We start from the raw sequence: 19,349 nt of genomic DNA on the forward strand, positions 1-19,349 counted from the left end.
AACACTATTACCAAATCACATGGGTAATGAAGATATTAATCAATAACCAAAGTTTACATCAAGTAATAGCTATGAAAATGGGATAATGAATGAACAGAAGCTTTAATCATTAACACCGAATGAATTACTGCTTTCAGAAAAAGCAACTTTTGTTTACTGCAGGATGTCACTAATTCACAATCTGCAGTTTCCTTGTGATCATTCTCATTTTCAAGCCTAAAAAGTGGGGCTTGTCATTCTAATACTTCTCTCTCTCTCTCTCTCTCTCTCTCTCTCTCTCTCTCTCTCTCTCAACCCCTCCCCCCCCCCTCCCCCCTCTCCCTGCAGTCCACTCTCCTAAACCAGACAAAGAATATTGCTGGGTTTCTGGAATCTCATAATTCAGAGTGCTCCAAGAAATATTTTTGGTGTTTGCTTCTCTACATTAATCTGGGATTTTATGATTACAAAAACAAGTTTGAGATTTTATTCCCTTTCAGTACTAGAATTTTTTTAAAAAAATTTCTTTTGCACTTAACAAAACTTTTACCTTTTGCAGTGCTTTGCATACTGAGTAATTGTAAGTTATGTTGTGGTCCAGATCTCAAGTTGCAGGTGCAAGCTCAAATAAGCAGTGTTGTAATACAACCTCTAAAATAACAGGACATTGGCCTGTAATTTGACTACTCATTTTAATTGTGAACCTACCTGTATTTACAACAGTGAATTGATTTGGCAGTTAGCTTTATACAGATGTCCCAAATTTTGCTTCTGCTTCAAATATGAGCATTCTTCTTTATGATTAATTCAAATTTTGGACCCATACATCACTGACATATCATTATTAGAAATTACATATTGTAAGATGAAGCTGCTGTATAATTTATTTTTTAATTGTACAAACAGATACCATTTTCCAGTAATTTTTTTATACAGCATAGAACAAATGTAAAAAATATTTCAATATTTATAAATATTTTGACATTTCTCTCTCTCTCTCTGTCTGTCTGTCTGTCTGCCTGCCTGCCTGTGTATTTTTTTTTTAAGAAGAATTTTTATGAAAAAAAAAAATGTTGTAAAACTAACAATAAATTATACAGCAGCTTCACTTGCTACAATATGTTACTTCTAAGATTTATCACAGCTGCGGAACACAATCAACAAAAACATTATTAGTAATTTACCATGATACTTTGAGGCCATTCTGTGACTTTTCATAGTTAAATTGTAGAAACCATTTTCTTGTACTCTCTTATCATCTGGGTACAAAATAATGGCAACTGTTAGAAGAAAATGTTCAGGTGCTGCAAATATAAGTTTTATCTTCTCCTCGAAATACCATCTAAGTTCAATGTGTGTTCTGAAATCAAACTGTACATTAAAATGAGGAGGAAGAGGAGGAGGAGATTAGCGTTTAACACCCCATTGCAAACAAGGCCATTAGAGACTGCATTTAAAAATGTCACTTACTTTTCTGTTCTCACTTATATCTAAAGCAATTGTAAAGTATATATAATTTATTATGTTACATATGAGGCAAGTGTCAACTTCAGTCTAACAATGTAGCTGTATACAGAAAATTTTGGTGCGCAATCCCATCTTAAAGGCCACTTAATATGGGCAGCACGGCCAAAGTTTTGGGCTTGTTTGGAAACCACAATTCACATTTTGTGCATACTTTCCGAACACAATTAGGACTTGTCTGACACTGCATATTTTTGTGTGTGGCTGTTCAACTTTGAACTGTGTCCTTTCACTGCAATAAGCATTATCAAAAATGTTCAATTCAGTATCAGTGGATAAGAAACCTATTACAGGTGTGTTCTTGTGCTTAACTGTAAATCTGTATGGTCTGCACACTATAAATTTGTGTATTTGCGTAATATGTTCAATTAGTGGTGGCAGACTTTTCAGTAAGACCCATAGGAGCCCACACATCTGCATTCGTCCCTTTCTGTGAGGCAGCAGAGGAACTCTCACCTTTTCACCCTCCAGCAGAATGCAAGAAAATGTATGTAATAAATGGTTCATATATTGCCACACAGCAAGAACAAAGTTCAAGATGGATGAACAGTTACACACTAATATGCCATGAAAAATGGTTCAAGCAGTCTGCCTTTTTTCTGTCATAGCTTGTATTACTGCAGCAATTGGAAGTACAATTATTTCACTGTAAAAGAGATGGATGGAGTAATTGGTAAGAGCATAAATTAATTTGTGGAAGATTTGTGTTTAACTTAATTGTACCGTTATATAAAACTTCATTAATGCTTTACTTATTTCTGAACATTTCATACTGTATATTATCTGTACTTTACCAAGTGTCTGAATATGTGAAAAATGTAGCAGTTGTGACTGTGATAACACGTATTATCCCAAGATGAGGGTCTTTATATTTCTGTTTCTTGAGGTTTGCTTAGTGAGCTGATCACAGCTGCTGTTCTAAATGTTAACTGAGCACCTGATTTTAAGTAGTACAATTCTACAGTATGGGAGATATATTTCAAGCACTGTAACAGTTTGTGTGTGTGTGTACATATATATTTATTATATTTCACTTCAACTGTACAGTGGTTCAACATATAAAACTAATGCTACTAACAAAGAGCTGTTTCGAGTTCTTCCAACCTACTTCTTCCCTTCTCCAGACTCACTACCCTTTGTCTGTATTTCTTCTTGAGCAGCTGGAGCCTCTCTGAAGTTTGGGAACTGCTCCCACGGTGCTGACAACTCAAAACGACGGAACTCTTGTGCCAATTCTAGTGGCTCGACAACAACACGCTTTCGTTCATCATCGTAACGCACCTAGAATGGACAGACAGAAGCTATGACAACGCTTGTCAGTGATAATGTGTCATCAAACTTTAACAAGTAGTTTACCTTTCATACACATTACAGGGTCAAAGCTAATAAATGCTAAAACATACCATTCTCTCAGTAAGATATTAGAACAGCCCATGTGTATGACAATGCTTACTCACTCAGCATATGGTAAAGGCACTGAGCAGTGCCTGGACGCACAAACAAGATTGTGTACATGTGTTCATATTTTGTTTATGTATCTGTTCACCAACAATGCCTTCAAAATATGATAACAGGCTTTACTTATTCCCTGATAGAAACAATTATGAGGGGGACCAAAAAAGACTGAACGACATTGCCTTGGGTAGAGCTTGTGTAGTTTGCATTTCTGCCACTAGGCGCATATAGTGCAACTTGCTGCCAGTTCAGCACCGCCTGTGTAATCGATCTGGCTTGTTCTGTTGATCTGCAATGATTGTTTTTGCTAGCACTGTTTTGTTCTTATTTCGTTTTTTTATGATGGCAAGTTTAATCGAACAACGTGCAGCTGTCAAATTTTGTTTTCTACTCAGTAAAAATGCTGCTGAAATGGTTTTAATGTTTAAAACAGATAACCAAGATGATGCTATGGGAAAAACCCAAGTGTACGAGTTATTTGCTCAATTTAAAAATTACGACATGTAGACTGGTAACAAACTTCATTCTGAACAGCCGTGAACTGCCCAAATCAATGAAAATATTGAAAAAAAATTCAAGAGCTTGTGCTCACAGATTGTCGACAGACAACCGATCCATTGTCAGAGCTTAGTGGGTTATCTTTGAGCTCAATTCAGCGAGACTGGTTCTCCCACCATGACAAAGCACCTGCACACAGAGCCATCTCTGTTAATCAAAAACTAAGCACGGCACAGTTCCACTGCCCCATGCACCTGGCTCTGGGTGATGTTTTCTTATTTTCACATATGAAAAAGGGCATTGAAGTAGTCATGGAAAAATAATGAGAGAGGAGCTGTCAGCCATTTCTAAAGGTGACTGCACAAAATGTTTCGAGCAATGGAAGCACCACAGGGAGCAATGTATTAGCTGTAATGTAATGGAAAGTATTTTGAAGGGGTAAGGTTGTTTTGTAAACAGTTTGAAAATATATAGCTTTTAGAAGATAATTCTGGATTTTTTTTTTGGGTACCATCGTATTTATGAAGCATATAGCAAAATCATAATATGTTTATTTTTTATTAATATTCTGAAATGGAATGACTGAAGAGAGTTTTAAATTAATTAAAACAAATCCTCAATTATGACTGGAATACATGAAACATTCGCTAATCAAGAGAATGATACAACCTTAAATAAACATTTAGCAAAATTTATTATTGTAAAACAAGAATAATTTCCTTCATGCAACACAAGAGAACCATCATCTAGAAAATAAAGAAAAAAAAACATGCATACATTATGAAGTATAAAGAGATGTTTTCCTTTTGAATCCATCCATGGAGGAAAAAGCATAACTAATCACAGCAATAAATTGTGTGTTAGAAGAAAGATCTGATAAAAGGTTTGTCAAAAAACCAACTGTGGTTGTCAGATTACAAGACAAATACTGGAAAGCGCAAACATTCTAAGAAGGTGTCAATATTTCTCTCCACCCCAATGATTTATTCACTTACACTGACATCTACATCCATACTCTGCAAACCACAGAAGTGTATGAAAGAGGGCATTTCCCACTGCATCAGTTGTTAGAGCTTTTTCCCATTCTACTCGCACATGGAATGTGCGTATCTGAACTGTAATTAATCTAATGTTTTCCTCAAGATTCCTATTAGAGTGATAAGTTGGGGATTTATAGTATCTTAATCATTTAAAGCTAGTTCTTGAAACTGTAAGGATGCTTTCCTGGGACTGTTTATGTATATCATTAAAAACCTGCCACTTCAGTTCTTTCAGCATCTTTACGACACACTGCCATAGGTGAAACAAACCTGTTACCATTCTCTCCTGATATAGGACATACACGTCCAACACACTGACCAATATTCTATGGTGGGTCACATGAGTGATCCGTAAGCAATCTTCTCTGCAGAGTGAGATAATTTCTGTGGCATTTTACTAAGTCTGCCAACTTCTTTAATTATGCCTGACCTTACCCGACTGTTCCATTCAAATTCCTACAAATGTCACACCCAGTTTTTTTTGTGTGAGCTGACCATTTTCAATTGTGTTTTGTTGATACTGAGTCATAGGATACTACAATCATGCCTTCCCTCCTCCCCCACAGGACCACAATCAGTTCTGAGGACAGTGCCACAAAATGTGAGCTTCGTTGAAGCTCCATGAGCAAAGCTGGTCTTCTCAACATTCTCTGCCAGTCACTGGAATAATCCAAATATGACCTCACTATGTGGTTGTTTGTCCCACAGTGTGCTACAATCATCCATTTGTTGCACCCTGTTCCCTAAATGGCTGCTGGAACAGCCTCCTTTTCAAGATGCTGAATGAGGTCCTCAGGTACACGACTGCACATTGTTCATATAGATATGCAGTATTCCCAAAATTTTTATGAAAATGCTTCTAATCACATATCACACACAGAGTTGCAATTTCGGGTGTAGCAGTAAAAGCGTTAAAATACATTGATTAGTTAGCTCTACATTTAATAAAAAGTATCATAAAAATCATTAGATATAAATGAGTCAGAAGCAAAGGGGTTTAAGTATACTTCTTATAATTTTGATAAGACTAAATTCACTTGTACCTCTTTCCTTCTGACATCTTCAAATAAGATAGTTGTGTTCAATTTCATTTATTTTGCTAATTTAATATCATCCCCAAGTACATTAAATTTTAAAACAAGTTTGATGGGACAAATGCATCCTATCACAATTTTTGTGAAATCAGCAGTCAGACTACTAGCAGATATTCTCATCACAGCCTGCAAATTACTGTCTGTTAAACAGCTTCGGTATTTGCCCTTGTTGATTTTCAAGCAAGAAAAACTTTGTTCACAAATATACGTCGATCCAAATATGGAGAACATTTTGCCTGCAAATTTCTTGATACATGGAAATGTTTCAGCTGACAAAGATTTATAAAAGTCAACTAAAGTTACAGCACTAAACAGTTCTTTCACTGCGTGATCTGCCTGCATGTCAATCAGTTCAAGTTGCAGCTCCTGTGGTGCTGTGTCAATATCAGCAGTGATGGGATACACAATAAAACATTAAATTGAGGCTCAATTTTCTTAAAATCCTGAAATCTTGTAGTAAACTCATCCTCTAAACACTGCAGACAAATCCCTAATCTTAGCTGAAACACTTCCAGGTACTTTCTGTTTCCCTAGTAAAGGGAAATGACAAAATTTGCCTTCATTTGCTTGCCTTGCAAACAGACCTAGTTTTGTTTTAAATTCTTTGACATGTGTCCACATTTCATGAGCAAACAACCCCTTTCCCTGCAATGTCACATTCAGTTTTTCAAAAATATCAGCTGCATATCTCCACTCTCCACATCCTATTTTTGCAACAAAATCATGAGATATCTCCTTAGTGTCCAGAAATAAAATAATTTCATCCTGTAATGCCCAGACGCTTTTTAATAATTTGCCCAAGCTCAACCACCTCACACTGTTATGGTAAATTACATCTTCATGTTCTGCCCCCACCTCCTCAAGAAGAGATTTAAACTGTCTGTGATTGAGTGCCCTAGCTCTGTGTTCACAACACCAACAACAGGATCTACCACATGCTTTAAAGTGCAGTCTTGCAGATGTAAAATACAATGAAAATCCAAAATGTCACAAGTTTCACCATACCTATATTTTTCCCACAGAAAGCTCTGGCCCCATCTGTTGTAATGCTTACCATTTTGTTCCAGGATAAGCCACTTGTTTTCACACAATTAACAACACATCCTAACAAGTCCTGACCAGTGGTTCTATCTTTCATGGATACTATACCAAGTAATTCCTCAGTGATGACAAAATGTTCATTAATTGCACGGATAAAGATGAGTATTTGTGCAGTGTCTTCAATACCTGTGCTTTCGTTCATTGCCAGTGAAAAAACAAACAAAATCTTTGCTCACAGTCTTTAGCTGGTCTGCAAGTTCATCACTAATTAAATCAATGCACTGCGCTATAGTCCTCCTTGACAACGAAATACTCCCAAATTTGGTTTTAATCCTAGGACACAATACACTTGCACACTCTACCATGCACTGTTTAATAAACTCGCCGCCCGAAAAAGGTTTGTTTCATTTAGCAAGGTTATAGGCAACCATGAAACTTGCTTCTGTATCACTATTTTGAAGTGGTATTTGCTTCCTAAATAACGCTTGTTGCTTCTTCAAGCGTTTCACGAACTCTGCTGCTTTTATATTTTGTTCTTCATCTGAAAGTTTGCAGCTAAAGTCAGTGTGTTTTGTTTCGTGATATCGTTTCAGATTTGTACTCCTTGAATATGGCAACTGTATCATGGCATAGAAAGCATGCGGCTTTATTTCCTGCATCAATAAAGCCTTCATTAAACAGACGGCACTTATCACCGACTTTACGCTTCTTCTTAGGAGTCATGATTGCACTGGAAAAAAAAAAAAAAAAAAAAAAAAACGCTATTTGCTCACCCCTGCCCTAAGGTGTTCCAACAGCACCATACATTTGGACTGTCGATGATTAATAGACCCTATCCTTTTGCATTTGCCTCTTCTTGACATAGGTCATACCAGGTTTCTCAACAGGTGAAGCAAGTCTCTATGGTTCAGTCTCAGAAAAAGACAGCACCTCCAACTTGTTTGTTAGGGAGAACTCATTGTTACACTGATACCCCTGGCATCTGTCTTCCCTGTACAGGGCACTTAGCCCTAGCACTGACATGCTACTCAGCCAATGTACAAGTAGTGACAGATCCCATTCTTTCTGTAGAGGGGACAGGATCCACAGGAGAGGATAGTACTTGAGGTACCTTTGGTATATCTGGTACACGGTAGGCCTCACAACACACCCATTCGCAGCAGCTGCCAATCTTTTGACAGTGCTCAGTGCTATTCCCAGCTGCTTTCAAATGTCAACCAACTCATCCCATGTTCGAGAATAGCGCTCAGTGGGGATGCATTCTGGCTGGTGCGATGTTTTACAAAATAGTAAACCAGTAACATTTAAATTAGCTTGCTGATTCTCTTTTAACATATGGATATGTTGAGCTAGAAGTATTATCAGTTCTCTTTAAGAACTGAAGCATTTGGTACACACAATGTTGTTTCTATTGAGGCAACAGAAAAATCTGGGATACAAGTTATTAGTCTCCTGAAACGTTGAGGCTATTGTCATTAAAAAAACTTGAAAATAGCATTAATTTATGATAAATGCAGGTAATATACAATGCAGTTGAAAGGGAACACTAGATATAACAATAAGTTAGCTACAATATCTGTTACATTATATCATGACAGTCAATGAAATAGGTAATGCATGACACTCAACTTCCAAAAATTCTCAAAAATATGTTAAGTCATACTGGTGTACACTGAAATTGGAGGTGAATGGTTCTTTAAAGGAGGGTACTATTGCTAAAATTGTATAAGGTATCGATGCTGATTACAACTCAGCTGTAGTACAAAATAAATTTTTCGTGGCCTGCAAAATATGACAATACACATGAAACACGCTCTAGTTTTGATGCAATAAACACAAAAAAGCACTTAAAAACTACTTTAAGTTTTTGGACATGGGGTTTCAAGGCAAAGTTGTCCGACATCTGATCCTACTCAAACACTAAGAACATAGTCAAAGTTGGCTTACATCAATTTAAGTAAACAAAAGTGCAAATTGTACATATTTTGCATTTAGCTGGTTTCATGTCATCTTTTACACTGGCAAGCCAAACCCACACACACACACACACACACACACACACACACACACACACAAAATGTAAAACGTGAAGCACAAATATGTGTGCAACCCAAGCTGACACTTCACCAACAGTAATTCATTCTGACTATTTCCTATAACTTTTTTTCAGATTGGCACACAATATTTCTATACCAAATAAGGTAAGACATTTTCTCGGGTGGGGAGGTGGATGATTGATAAGAATAATGAGGTCCCATGTATAAGCCTACAGCTTTTCTGGTTTACACAGGTAGTGTTTCTAATAGGATTGGTTGTATCCTGGAGAAATACAGTGTGAAATGTGCTCTTCGACATCCATCTAAGATCACTGTGCATTTGTGCCAGTTTTGCATGGAGCAAGTGGAGGGGAACACTGAAGGTCACAACTCTATTTTCTGGGTGTTGTCTGTAACAGTCTATCAGGGAACCTATGTTAATTAATAAACAGAAGCAATATCAGGCACATTGCTCTTTAGTACTGTTGAATTTGGCAAACATTTTGTAGCAGAAAACTGGAAAAACCATCCCTTGAGAACTGTAGCATTCATTTCCTAATGTTTCACCTTGCTTTCTATAATGAAACATCACTAAATATTCCAGATGAAGTGACAAACCAAGCCACTGGGAAAGACAACTGTCTTGTCACCCTTGCCTATTGGTGCTTTTGTTATTCCATTGGTTACACAGTTCCTTTAACCAGTGTCTTGTCAAGTAAAACAATGTCAATTAATAAAATGTTCCTCATGACATGCAAATACTGGCACCTCCAGGCCACTCTCGATTCTTCTCTTGATCGTAAACTTCAGAGTCAAATATTTTGTGCCAGAAACCAAGCCTGCAAAGAAAGTTTTGAAATGATAAATTACACCTATTAAATAACCCCACTTCTTTGAAGCAGAGAAGATGCTTGTTGAAAGTAGGGTACTCATTGCTCTGATAAAACCATATATATGTCTGTGTACAGCTCGAATGTGTTAATCTTGGTTAGCCATCTGTCTTTACATTTCTAGCCTGGTGTTTCCAGGAGCTACTCCAGGTGGAATTTCATCATTCTCTTCTTCCTCATCTTCTTTCTCCTTTCCAATTGCAGCACCACAGGCCAGAATGTTAAATGCGGTGGCTGCTCTGTCCACACTCCAGAAATACCGTATTTACTCGAATCTAAGCCGCACTTGAAAAATGAGACTCGAAATCAAGGGAAAACAGATTTCCCGAATCTTAAGTCGCACCTGAAATTTGACACTCTAAATTCAAGGGGAGAGAAAAGTTTTAGGCTGCACCTCCAAATCGAAATAAACTTGGTGCATTGTAATATGAGACACGATTTAGGTCGAACGAATGACAACACAGCTACAGTAGTTCGGTTCGAGTCGTAAGCTTAGAAGTTAAGCTTTACCAGGTAGCCATTGCTATGCATCAGGCGCTCCGTCCGTATTTATACGGGTACCCTTACTTTTTCACGTGCTTCGTCTAGTTTGAATTGATTGCTTATTTTTCTTTGATCTAATAAGTGCCGCTCTCTTTGTTATAGGTGTTTACGTCACTCTAACCTGAAAATGCATTTCTGTACTGTGTCATGCATTGTGTGTCGCATTCTGATAATGAGCGTTTACGGCCTGTCGCCGCTCGCGGCATGGTTTGCTTTTGTGCACGCTACCGCCACCTACTAGAGTTGTGGCGATTCGTGAATGAGTCGTTCATTTGAACGACTCTAAATAAAGAATCGTAAGAATCGAATCGTGATACGGACGAATCGTTGTTCAAAAGGGTCGTAAGAACGATTGCGTGTTTCCGAGTCGTGAAGATTCCAAGTTCCAACGATTCGTCGATTCTTAGTACGCTGCTTCGAAGGCAACTTCCGAATCATGCCGAGTCGTACCGAATGATTACAACCGCCAGGTGGCAGTCAAGTGGCCTAGTGGAGGATGCGTGTGAGCAAAGGAAGCTCGGAACGAACAAACGAAGTTCGTGGGCCGTAATATTACTCGTGAAAACCAAGCTGACATTTGGCGGTGGCTGACGGGAACGAGCGTAAAGGCATTTCCCATTTACTATCCCTATATAGTGCACATGCGCGGATTCGTATCATCCTACCTTTTTTTCCTGTGGTCTTTCCAATTCCACAGCACCTTATATTTCACAATAAAGCAACTATCAGCCCTCACACACTGCAAATTTAGCTTAACTTTTGTTTTGTCGAAATACAAAGCATAGGAATTTTGCTTTTAATTTGTCTGAGAAATTGCTTCTGCCACTACTATTTATGTGAGAAGACGACATACTTCTAAAGTGTAGGATACAATCGTATACAGCGACATTACTTCACTGCTAATTTGATAATTCTGTTAGTTCCACCAGTGCCGCCACTAAATGGCTGTCGCACTAGACCAATATTACAGAGCCTATATAGAGAGAATGTAGGCTCTCTCTAACCAATACCTTTCTTGGCAGTGTAATACCGTCTTTAAACAAAAGCTTTTTAATTAATTAATAATTTCAAGTTCGAGTTTTCGAATGTTATCGTGTTCAGATTTATATTAAATTTTAGTGAAGTAATGTCGCTGTATACGATTGAATCCTATTGTTTAGAAGTATGTCGTCTTCTCACGTAAATAGTAGTGACAGCGTCAAGTTCTCAGACAAATTAAAATCAAAATACCTGTGCTTTGTATTTAGAAGAAATGTGCTGTGTGGGAGGGCTGTCAGCTGCGTTATGAATTACAAGGGTGATGTGGACTTGGAAAGACATCTTAGCACAGAAAAACTTAGGATGATATGAGCCAAACCACGTCTGCCTCACTGCTAGATTTTGTTACTATAAAAAAGACGTCTGTAGTTAGATACGTTCAAAGCCACACAACCAAACTGGCATACCACGTAATTTTGCACCACTTTCCGCACAAATCGACTCCTCTTTCCTAGCATACTGAAATAGAACAATAGATGCAATCAAATCAAACATGACCTTTCAACAATTAAGGCATTACACGTATAAATCGAGAATCACACTTGTAACGTCATATTCACCTCATAAATAAACTATTTCTGGCAGTTCGATTCTAACTCCATTGACAATGTGCTGTCATCTGTGAGTACGATGTAGAACTTTTTGCATTCCGTAAGAATCGTGCCATCACAGACTACAATGAATCGTGAACGAATCGTAGGAATCGATTCGCAATGTGAGATTGAATCGTAGGAACCGAATCGGGAAAAAGAATCATGTTGCCCAACTCAAGCGAAACAATGGCAAGAGACTGCTATTTGTTGTTACTTACACTGCTGCTTTCTTTGATAATGATCAACAAGAACCAAATAATAGACTGCGTATGATAGAAGATGTTCTGAAGGAGAGTTTAGCGAAAATTTTTCCTCTGTTTGAAAATCTTTGCAGACGCCTCTTTAGTACATTACATTCTGCACAGAAATTAGAGTCAAATTAGATTTAATAATCCAGTCAATTGCTATGCTTCATTTCTAACTGAATCACTGTTAAGCATAATACAAATATAAACATGAGATGATATGTATATTCTTCCGCGTTTGCTGTTGTCTCATTCTAGTTTCGTAGTTTATTAGGCAGACACGAAAGAATACTTGGCAAAATGTTTATATTTGTATTATTCTTATGGTGAAGAGAATACTGCATGTGATTCACGATTCATAAAAGTTCCTATTAGCAACCACCTCTTCTCACAGGTAGAAAAAATTCAGAGCGCAGAGTTGGCCATACTGACAAACATCCCAAACAGTCTTGCCAGTCGGATTTTCGTAGTACATTGAAATGCTGCTACATTCGAAGATGAACAATACGGAATTTGTATTTACTTCGTTGGATAATGTATGAAAATGTAGTGGTCGAAACTCGGGGCGGAGAAAAAAAGCTCGTCTTCCACCTTTTTTTAAATTTATTTACTGATGCAGAGGTTTCAGCGCCAGTATTTATCTTTGTGCGTGCAAAGCATGCCTGTGTAGCGCTACATATATTCGACGGCAGAAGTTAGTTGTGGCGGCACCGACAAACATTTTTCAGAACTTCCGCTTACTTTGCACTCGATTCTACGCCGCAGGCGGTTTTTTGGATTGCAAAAATCGGAAAAAAAGTGCGGCTTGGATTCGAGTAAATACGGTATATAAAGTCAGACCCTCACAGTTGCTCTCCAATTCAAAGCAACTGATGGCTGAATTTTACCCATAACACAACTTCAGAGTATCGGCTGATGAACACACAACACTCCAATGATCAAAGAACTACTACACTTCACAACACAAACATTGGAAGCTCACCAGCATGTGCTACTGTTTACTGTCAGGGTGGCAACAGGACGGGCCAAGGAGAGGAAAGGTTCATCATCAGTATTAGCTGGACAACAGTATCATATCCCCAGCATTGAACTAGAGTGTCAAAAGTTATTTCAGTTGCACAGCAGAGCCTTTTTAGGGTCTGTAAAGGATGATCTGGGTTTGCGTAAGGTGGGTATCTACTGTATTCATTGCAGTTGTGCCACATCGTACATCAATCACACCATCAGGTCTGAATCACATATCTATCCATCGTAAGCATGATCCTGATGTAAACAAGCACATGCACGGCAATTTGTCAGCAGTCATAGCACGTTGATGGATATTACTAAGCTACTGGAAGTAGACCCTATTTATATACTGGATTTTTTTGTTATGCTATCACTAATGAAACTAAGACATCGTAAAGTATTCACAAACAGCAATGGTTTTGCTGATCAGTATGCTAAATGCTTATACCATGTATTTCTTATTGCAAATCTCAGTGTATAATCACTTCCTCTGACCAATTCTGTGCAAGACATTATGGCTAGCTCTGATCAGTGCTTGTCGGACTTGGTTTGTAAATACTCCCTCAATTTCTCCTTTGTACATGAAATGCTGAAACTCTTACATTTTCACCTTCTTTTTAATAAATTTGAGAAACAGTATATCATCATAAAAATATCACCAAATCTACACAGATGTAGTAGCATAGTGGATACAGTAACCGATTTGTATACGCAAGGTTGTGAGTTCAATTTCACTTTTTTTTCTTTCTTTTCTTTCTATTTTATGTTTATCAAAATGACATTCACTGTTGTACACTTGACAGCAGATGAAGTGTGTGGAGGAAAATCAACCTTTGTTACGTGACTATGTACTCTTCACCATTACTCAGTTTGTTGGTGGTGATATTTCTGTACAGGAGCATTCAGTTGTATACATCATTCTGGAAAAAGATCAGGAGGGTGCTAAGAACCTCTTCCATTGTGAGTACTGAAGAAAATGGTAGAAACTCCTTCCTTCCCCCCCCCCCCCCACCCCCCCCCCACCAACCACCAACCGTTCTCAACAATCACACAGGCAGTCATTGTGCTGTTTCTCACTCATTTGTGTTTCCCACGTGTCCGGAGAAAATGGCTGAATCTGTGTTGTGTTCTTTTGTAATACACAGAAGAGAAACAGTGTTTAGAAGCACCAAAAACTGACAGTTCTTGAAAAGTTTTCAGAAAAACAACCATAACTACCGGAAAGGAACTTGCAGCAATGAAGTCAAAGTTGACGGGTGTTTCTGTGATGTGTGTATTGTGTGCGCCTAAAGAAAGACACAATATGGGTAAGCTGTCAACTCCAGGAAAGACATGAAAACATCAGATTTGTGTGTTAGGAAAATGTGATGATTTCATTAAAATGCTGTGGTCAATGATGCACACATTTTTCTTCAGAAACAAAGCACTAAAATAAACAAGGTACTTCAAGTGGTAGATGATGATCACTTGCGTACTTTTAAAAGAAAGGCATTTTATAAACTGACAAAAGATACCGGTTTTTAATTTGAAAGTAGGAGATGAAATAGTATAATTACAGATAGTGAGGATATTGCTTTGTGGAGTTGTTCTTTCCGCCAGATTCAACAATTCAGAATTGAGAAACAGATTTACTACCTTGACAAAATGAGGCTTAATGCAGGACATGTGGCACAAAGTGTGGACAAACTTTTGTTGCAAGTCTTATCACAAGCATTAATAAAGACCCAACAGGAAAAGGAAGAAGGCTGATTGTACTGAACTGTTTTTTGTATCACAAATGATTGGACATTATCATGAAGAAGACATGAATGGTGAAGTGTTCCAAAAATGGTTCCAAGATATTCTACCCAAATTAGAGCACAACATTTTTTATAATTATAGACAATGCTTCATGTCATAGTGTTAAGGTTGAGTGTAGGCCACAAAAATCTTGGAGGAAGGAAGACAATGTAAACTGGCTGATGAGAAAGGGAGCACACATCAATCCTACTGTGATTAAGCTTGAATTACTGGAACAGGTTGAAGCTGATGTTTTAGATCAGTGCATTATTGTTGAAACAGCACAGTCTACGGATCACACTGTCATTAGGTTACCGCTGCAATTTGAATTCCCACAGAATTTATTTGGAGCCAAGTTAAGGATATGTCACAAGAAGTAATATGACATTTAAGAAACCAAACATGCTTAAATTAATGCTCGAAACTCTGTTGCACATCAGTACCAAACACTGGTGGGATCCAGAACAACAAGTAATAACAAGTGGTTGGATGGTTTCAGAGATTGTGGCATTGATTAGCTACTTATCACTCCTGAGGGTGCCAGTTCCACTGATGAAATTTCTTCTTCAGATTCAGAGATGGAAGGAGCTCAGAGGTTACCATACGGCTGAGGTGATTAATACCTTAATTGACTTCAGTTATACAGCAAAATTTCTGCAATACACTCATAAAAATCACACCCTGCTCTCACAGATAAATTATACTGTGTTCACACAAGTATTTTTATGCTCTTTTTCTAAGCTAAAATGTGGTTTCTGCCTGGTCCCTTAACAAGAGTATTACCAGAGTATTATTGTATATTGATGTGTCCCTTCTATAAATTAAATGGCATTTTAAGTTTTATCATTTGTGTGCTGTTTGTAGATTTTATTAATTATCTGCAGGTGTAATGTTTGGTCTAATCTGCTTCTGAATGTTTTATTTTGATACTTTTGATGCAAATGATTTCAGTGTTCCAGTATTTTCACATACCTATCTATGAGATATGTTTAAATAAATCAATTGGAAACAGTTTAAACAAAACATTGTTAACATTCACTTGTGGAATGTTGAACTGAAACAAATAAGCTTTCACACGACTACCTGCAGCTGTTCACAATACTGTGGGCTTTATGGACCGGCTTTCCTGTTTACGTGCACTGGTAATACATTGTTGCATTGGGTTATCTCCACTGAGTAGTGCAGGTGAGCTAGACTGCTGCATAAAATGTACGGTAATTTTTATACCCAACTATACACAGCTGAACTCCCACAGGAAATAAAATCCAATGAGATTATAGCAAATAAAAAAAGACTATGCAGTCTAATGTCTACATCAGGTTTGTTACGATGTTCAGAGTATCGAACAGATAACATATGTCTATAACAACCAAAAAACTTGCAACTGCAGAACACTGCATTGGGACTGATACACAGGTGGAATAAAACAAGAGAGAGTCAATAGTGTCCTTTCTGTTACTGCATAATGTTATTAAGGAAGCTGTTGAGATTGTTGCCATGCACAGTGATCTCTTAGTTCATTTTTTCCTTAAAAATGATGGACTGTTCACTAGTTCAAATGTCAATGGGTGTCGAGGATGTTACCTGGCTGCATTCCTGTCACTTATTTGAACATTCTGATTTTAACCAACCATAAATTCCCATTTCAGATTTTTTTGGATTAAATTTTTATATATGTTTTGTGCATATTAACTTTGATTTTCAATTGTGAATCTCATGCTCATGAAACTTTTGCTTATGTCACTGAAGACTCAGTTCCATGAAGTCCTTGCATTTGGCACCATGTGGTGGCAAAATTAATTAGTGGGTACTGTAGATGTAGTAAACACAACCCTCTTCCTGCCAGCCTGATTCTTTGGATAAATGGACATGCTTTAGCTGTACTACACTGACTCCAAGGACACACATCAAACCCATAAAAATACTATGACGAAAATAATCAAAGGAACTGAATTCAATATAGCTTTCTACTACTTTTTGCTACTGTAGTGGGCTTTCTGGGTAGCTGTTGAATAAACAAGAAGTTTGACTTAATTTGTTAAGATAAATTACACCAGGCTCCAGGCTGAAATGGAACAGCTAATATACAACTTTTCTATAATATGACTGTAAATGAAATATGACAACTATCAAAGTTATAATCAAATGATATGCTTACCTCAACATATCCACTTAGTGGAAAGTCCTTACGGAATGGATGCCCTTCAAATCCATAATCAGTGAGGATGCGGCGCAAGTCAGGGTGATTTGCAAAGAACACACCAAACATGTCCCAGATCTCCCTTTCATACCAGTTGGCAGCCTTGAACACCTCACACACTGAATCAATAGGCGTAAGTTCATCTGTATAGGTCTTCACCCTTATACGTGAATTGAATCGAAGTGAGAGTAAATTGTAGACCACCTGTTAAATATATCAATTATGTAAGGAACACATTCAATCAGATACACTTACTTATTACTTCGCACACACAATATATAATTTCTCAACTCTATCTGTCAACAATTTTTGCAGGTATATCAGTCAATTTTGTCGTAACCTATTTTAAATTCTGTTAATGACACATGACTATACTTAATGTAATTGAAGGGATAAAAAATCTACTCACCAAGCAGTGGCAGAAAACACACATAAAATAAGGTTATAATTTGGCAAGCTTTCGGAGCCAGTGGCTCCTTCAGGCACAAGGGTTGAAGGGGAAGGAAGAGGGGTGAAGGAAAAGGACTGGAGAGGTCTAGGAAAATGGATAGATTTCGCAAAAGTCACCCAGAACTGCAGGTCAGTGGAGACTTACTGGACACGATGAGAAGGAAAGACAGACTGTTGTGGACTGCACCAGATGATATTTAAAACCTTAGAGCTTAAAAGTCGAAGACAGGGAAAAATGCAAGACAGAGATTACCACTAAAACATCATGTAAGAGTTAATAAGAGTGAGAAGCTCAGTGCATTGTACATAACAGAGGTGGGAGGGGATGGCAAAAAATAGACAGGTAAGAAAATGAAAGATGTAGAAAACTAAAATGGAGTGAAGAAAGGAGTAATTACTGTGAAGAAATGCTGAGACAGAAGAAATTAATGTAAATTAAGGCCATGTCGGTGGTGAGAACCAAGGGTATGTTTTAATGCTAGTTCCCACCACCCACCAGCGGAGTTCTGAGAAACTGGTGTCTGAGGGAAGTACCCAAATGGCACGTGGTGAAACAGGCACCAATGATGGAGGTTTGAAGTGAGGGGTGCTCGAAATCATTGCCATCAGCACTGTGACAAAAAATCAGCATGCTAATCTGCATCCCCACAAGCAGAGCAGTTTATAATGTATTAAAGCCTGCCTCCCATCCCCATCAATTTAGGGATGATGCCTGAAAGTTCACAAAAATTCACCACTCTTAACACTGGAATCAGTATCTGTGAGGATGGTGGGCAGATCTCCACTGAGACTGAGGGCTGCCCTAATATCAGAATGTAGGGCACAAGTTGCCAAAATATGCTGAACTGAAAGTGGCATGGCACAAACTTCACAGAGTGATGGATCCTCCTGTCAGAGGAGGAAGCCACATGTTAAACATCTATGTCAGCTGTCTGCAGTCTAATAAGCAGAACCTCCTTCCAGCGGTGAGGCTGACATGACATCCATAATGCCTTTGTGGTTGATTTGAGTGACTGTAGTTTGTTTTCTGTCACCTGCAATCATTCAATCTTCCAGTGATGCATGATGTGTTTGTCAGAAAATGTGATGGTGGCCTGCAAGGGAATGGGACATTGACAGACAGCACCATCCCCACACGCTTCCTTGGTAGCTTTGTCGGCCATGTCGTTTTCCTGTATCCCGAAGTGGCCAGGCACCCAGCAAAAGATTGCTTCCTTGCCACAGTGTTGCAACTGCTGTAATGAGTCATGGATGAGCTGAATCAGCTGGTCTACTGGATACAGTTGGTGAAGTGCTTGCAGTGCACTAAGCAAGTCTGAACAGACAAGAAACCTTGTACAGTGATATCTGTAATTTGTAAATTGTTCCGGAAGACACTTTAAAAATCCTGTCAGAGGAAACATGCCAGAACAACTGAGGACATTCTCTTACTGGGCTCTATCTGTATAAACAACGATAAAACTGTGGTACATACTGAAAATGGACAAAAACAAAGTTGTAAAAAAAATAATGTGGAGTACAAGTTTTCTTGTTCTGTGTCAACCTTAAAATCTCTTTGAACCTCTGAAGATGCAAAGGTGGCAGTGCATTCTGTCCCTGGCTGTGTATTTTGATGCACGATAGATCCAGCTCCTTGAGACAGTCTGTAGCACATATCCCAATGGGGCAGATTCCTGAACAGCCGTTCAAAGGTGGGTTGGCCCACTGAACTTCTGAAAGGCTCCAGTCGATATCCGAAGGCCCTTATGGTGGACAGCATCTAACATCTTGAGGCAGGAATTATGGGCATATCCGTAGACCATGCTGCCATAACCTAAATGTAATCAAACAAATGACCTATAAAACTGCAGGAGGCAGGACCTGTCAGCTCCCCCATGTTTTTCCGCTAAAATATTTCAAAATATTCAATGACTGGAAGCCCTTTGTTCATAAGTCT

General features: G+C 38.2%; 1 protein-coding gene across 1 annotated transcript in view; it reads right to left on the reverse strand.

Moving 5' to 3' along the window:
- Nucleotides 1–2,498: 2,498 nt before the first annotated feature.
- Nucleotides 2,499–19,349, reverse strand: part of LOC126260138 (NADH dehydrogenase [ubiquinone] iron-sulfur protein 3, mitochondrial) — a 64,832-nt gene continuing 47,981 nt past the window's right edge. Inside the window, exons 4-5 of the mRNA XM_049957389.1 lie at nucleotides 16,922–17,167; nucleotides 2,499–2,784 (exon numbers count right to left, since the gene is read on the reverse strand). Of these exons, the coding sequence (XP_049813346.1) occupies nucleotides 2,608–2,784; nucleotides 16,922–17,167 (423 nt within the window). The 3' untranslated portion in view covers nucleotides 2,499–2,607. The remainder of the gene's footprint in view (nucleotides 2,785–16,921; nucleotides 17,168–19,349) is intronic.

This window comes from Schistocerca nitens, chromosome 5 (genome assembly GCF_023898315.1).
Source record: "Schistocerca nitens isolate TAMUIC-IGC-003100 chromosome 5, iqSchNite1.1, whole genome shotgun sequence".
Taxonomy (NCBI): Eukaryota; Metazoa; Arthropoda; class Insecta; order Orthoptera; family Acrididae; genus Schistocerca; species Schistocerca nitens.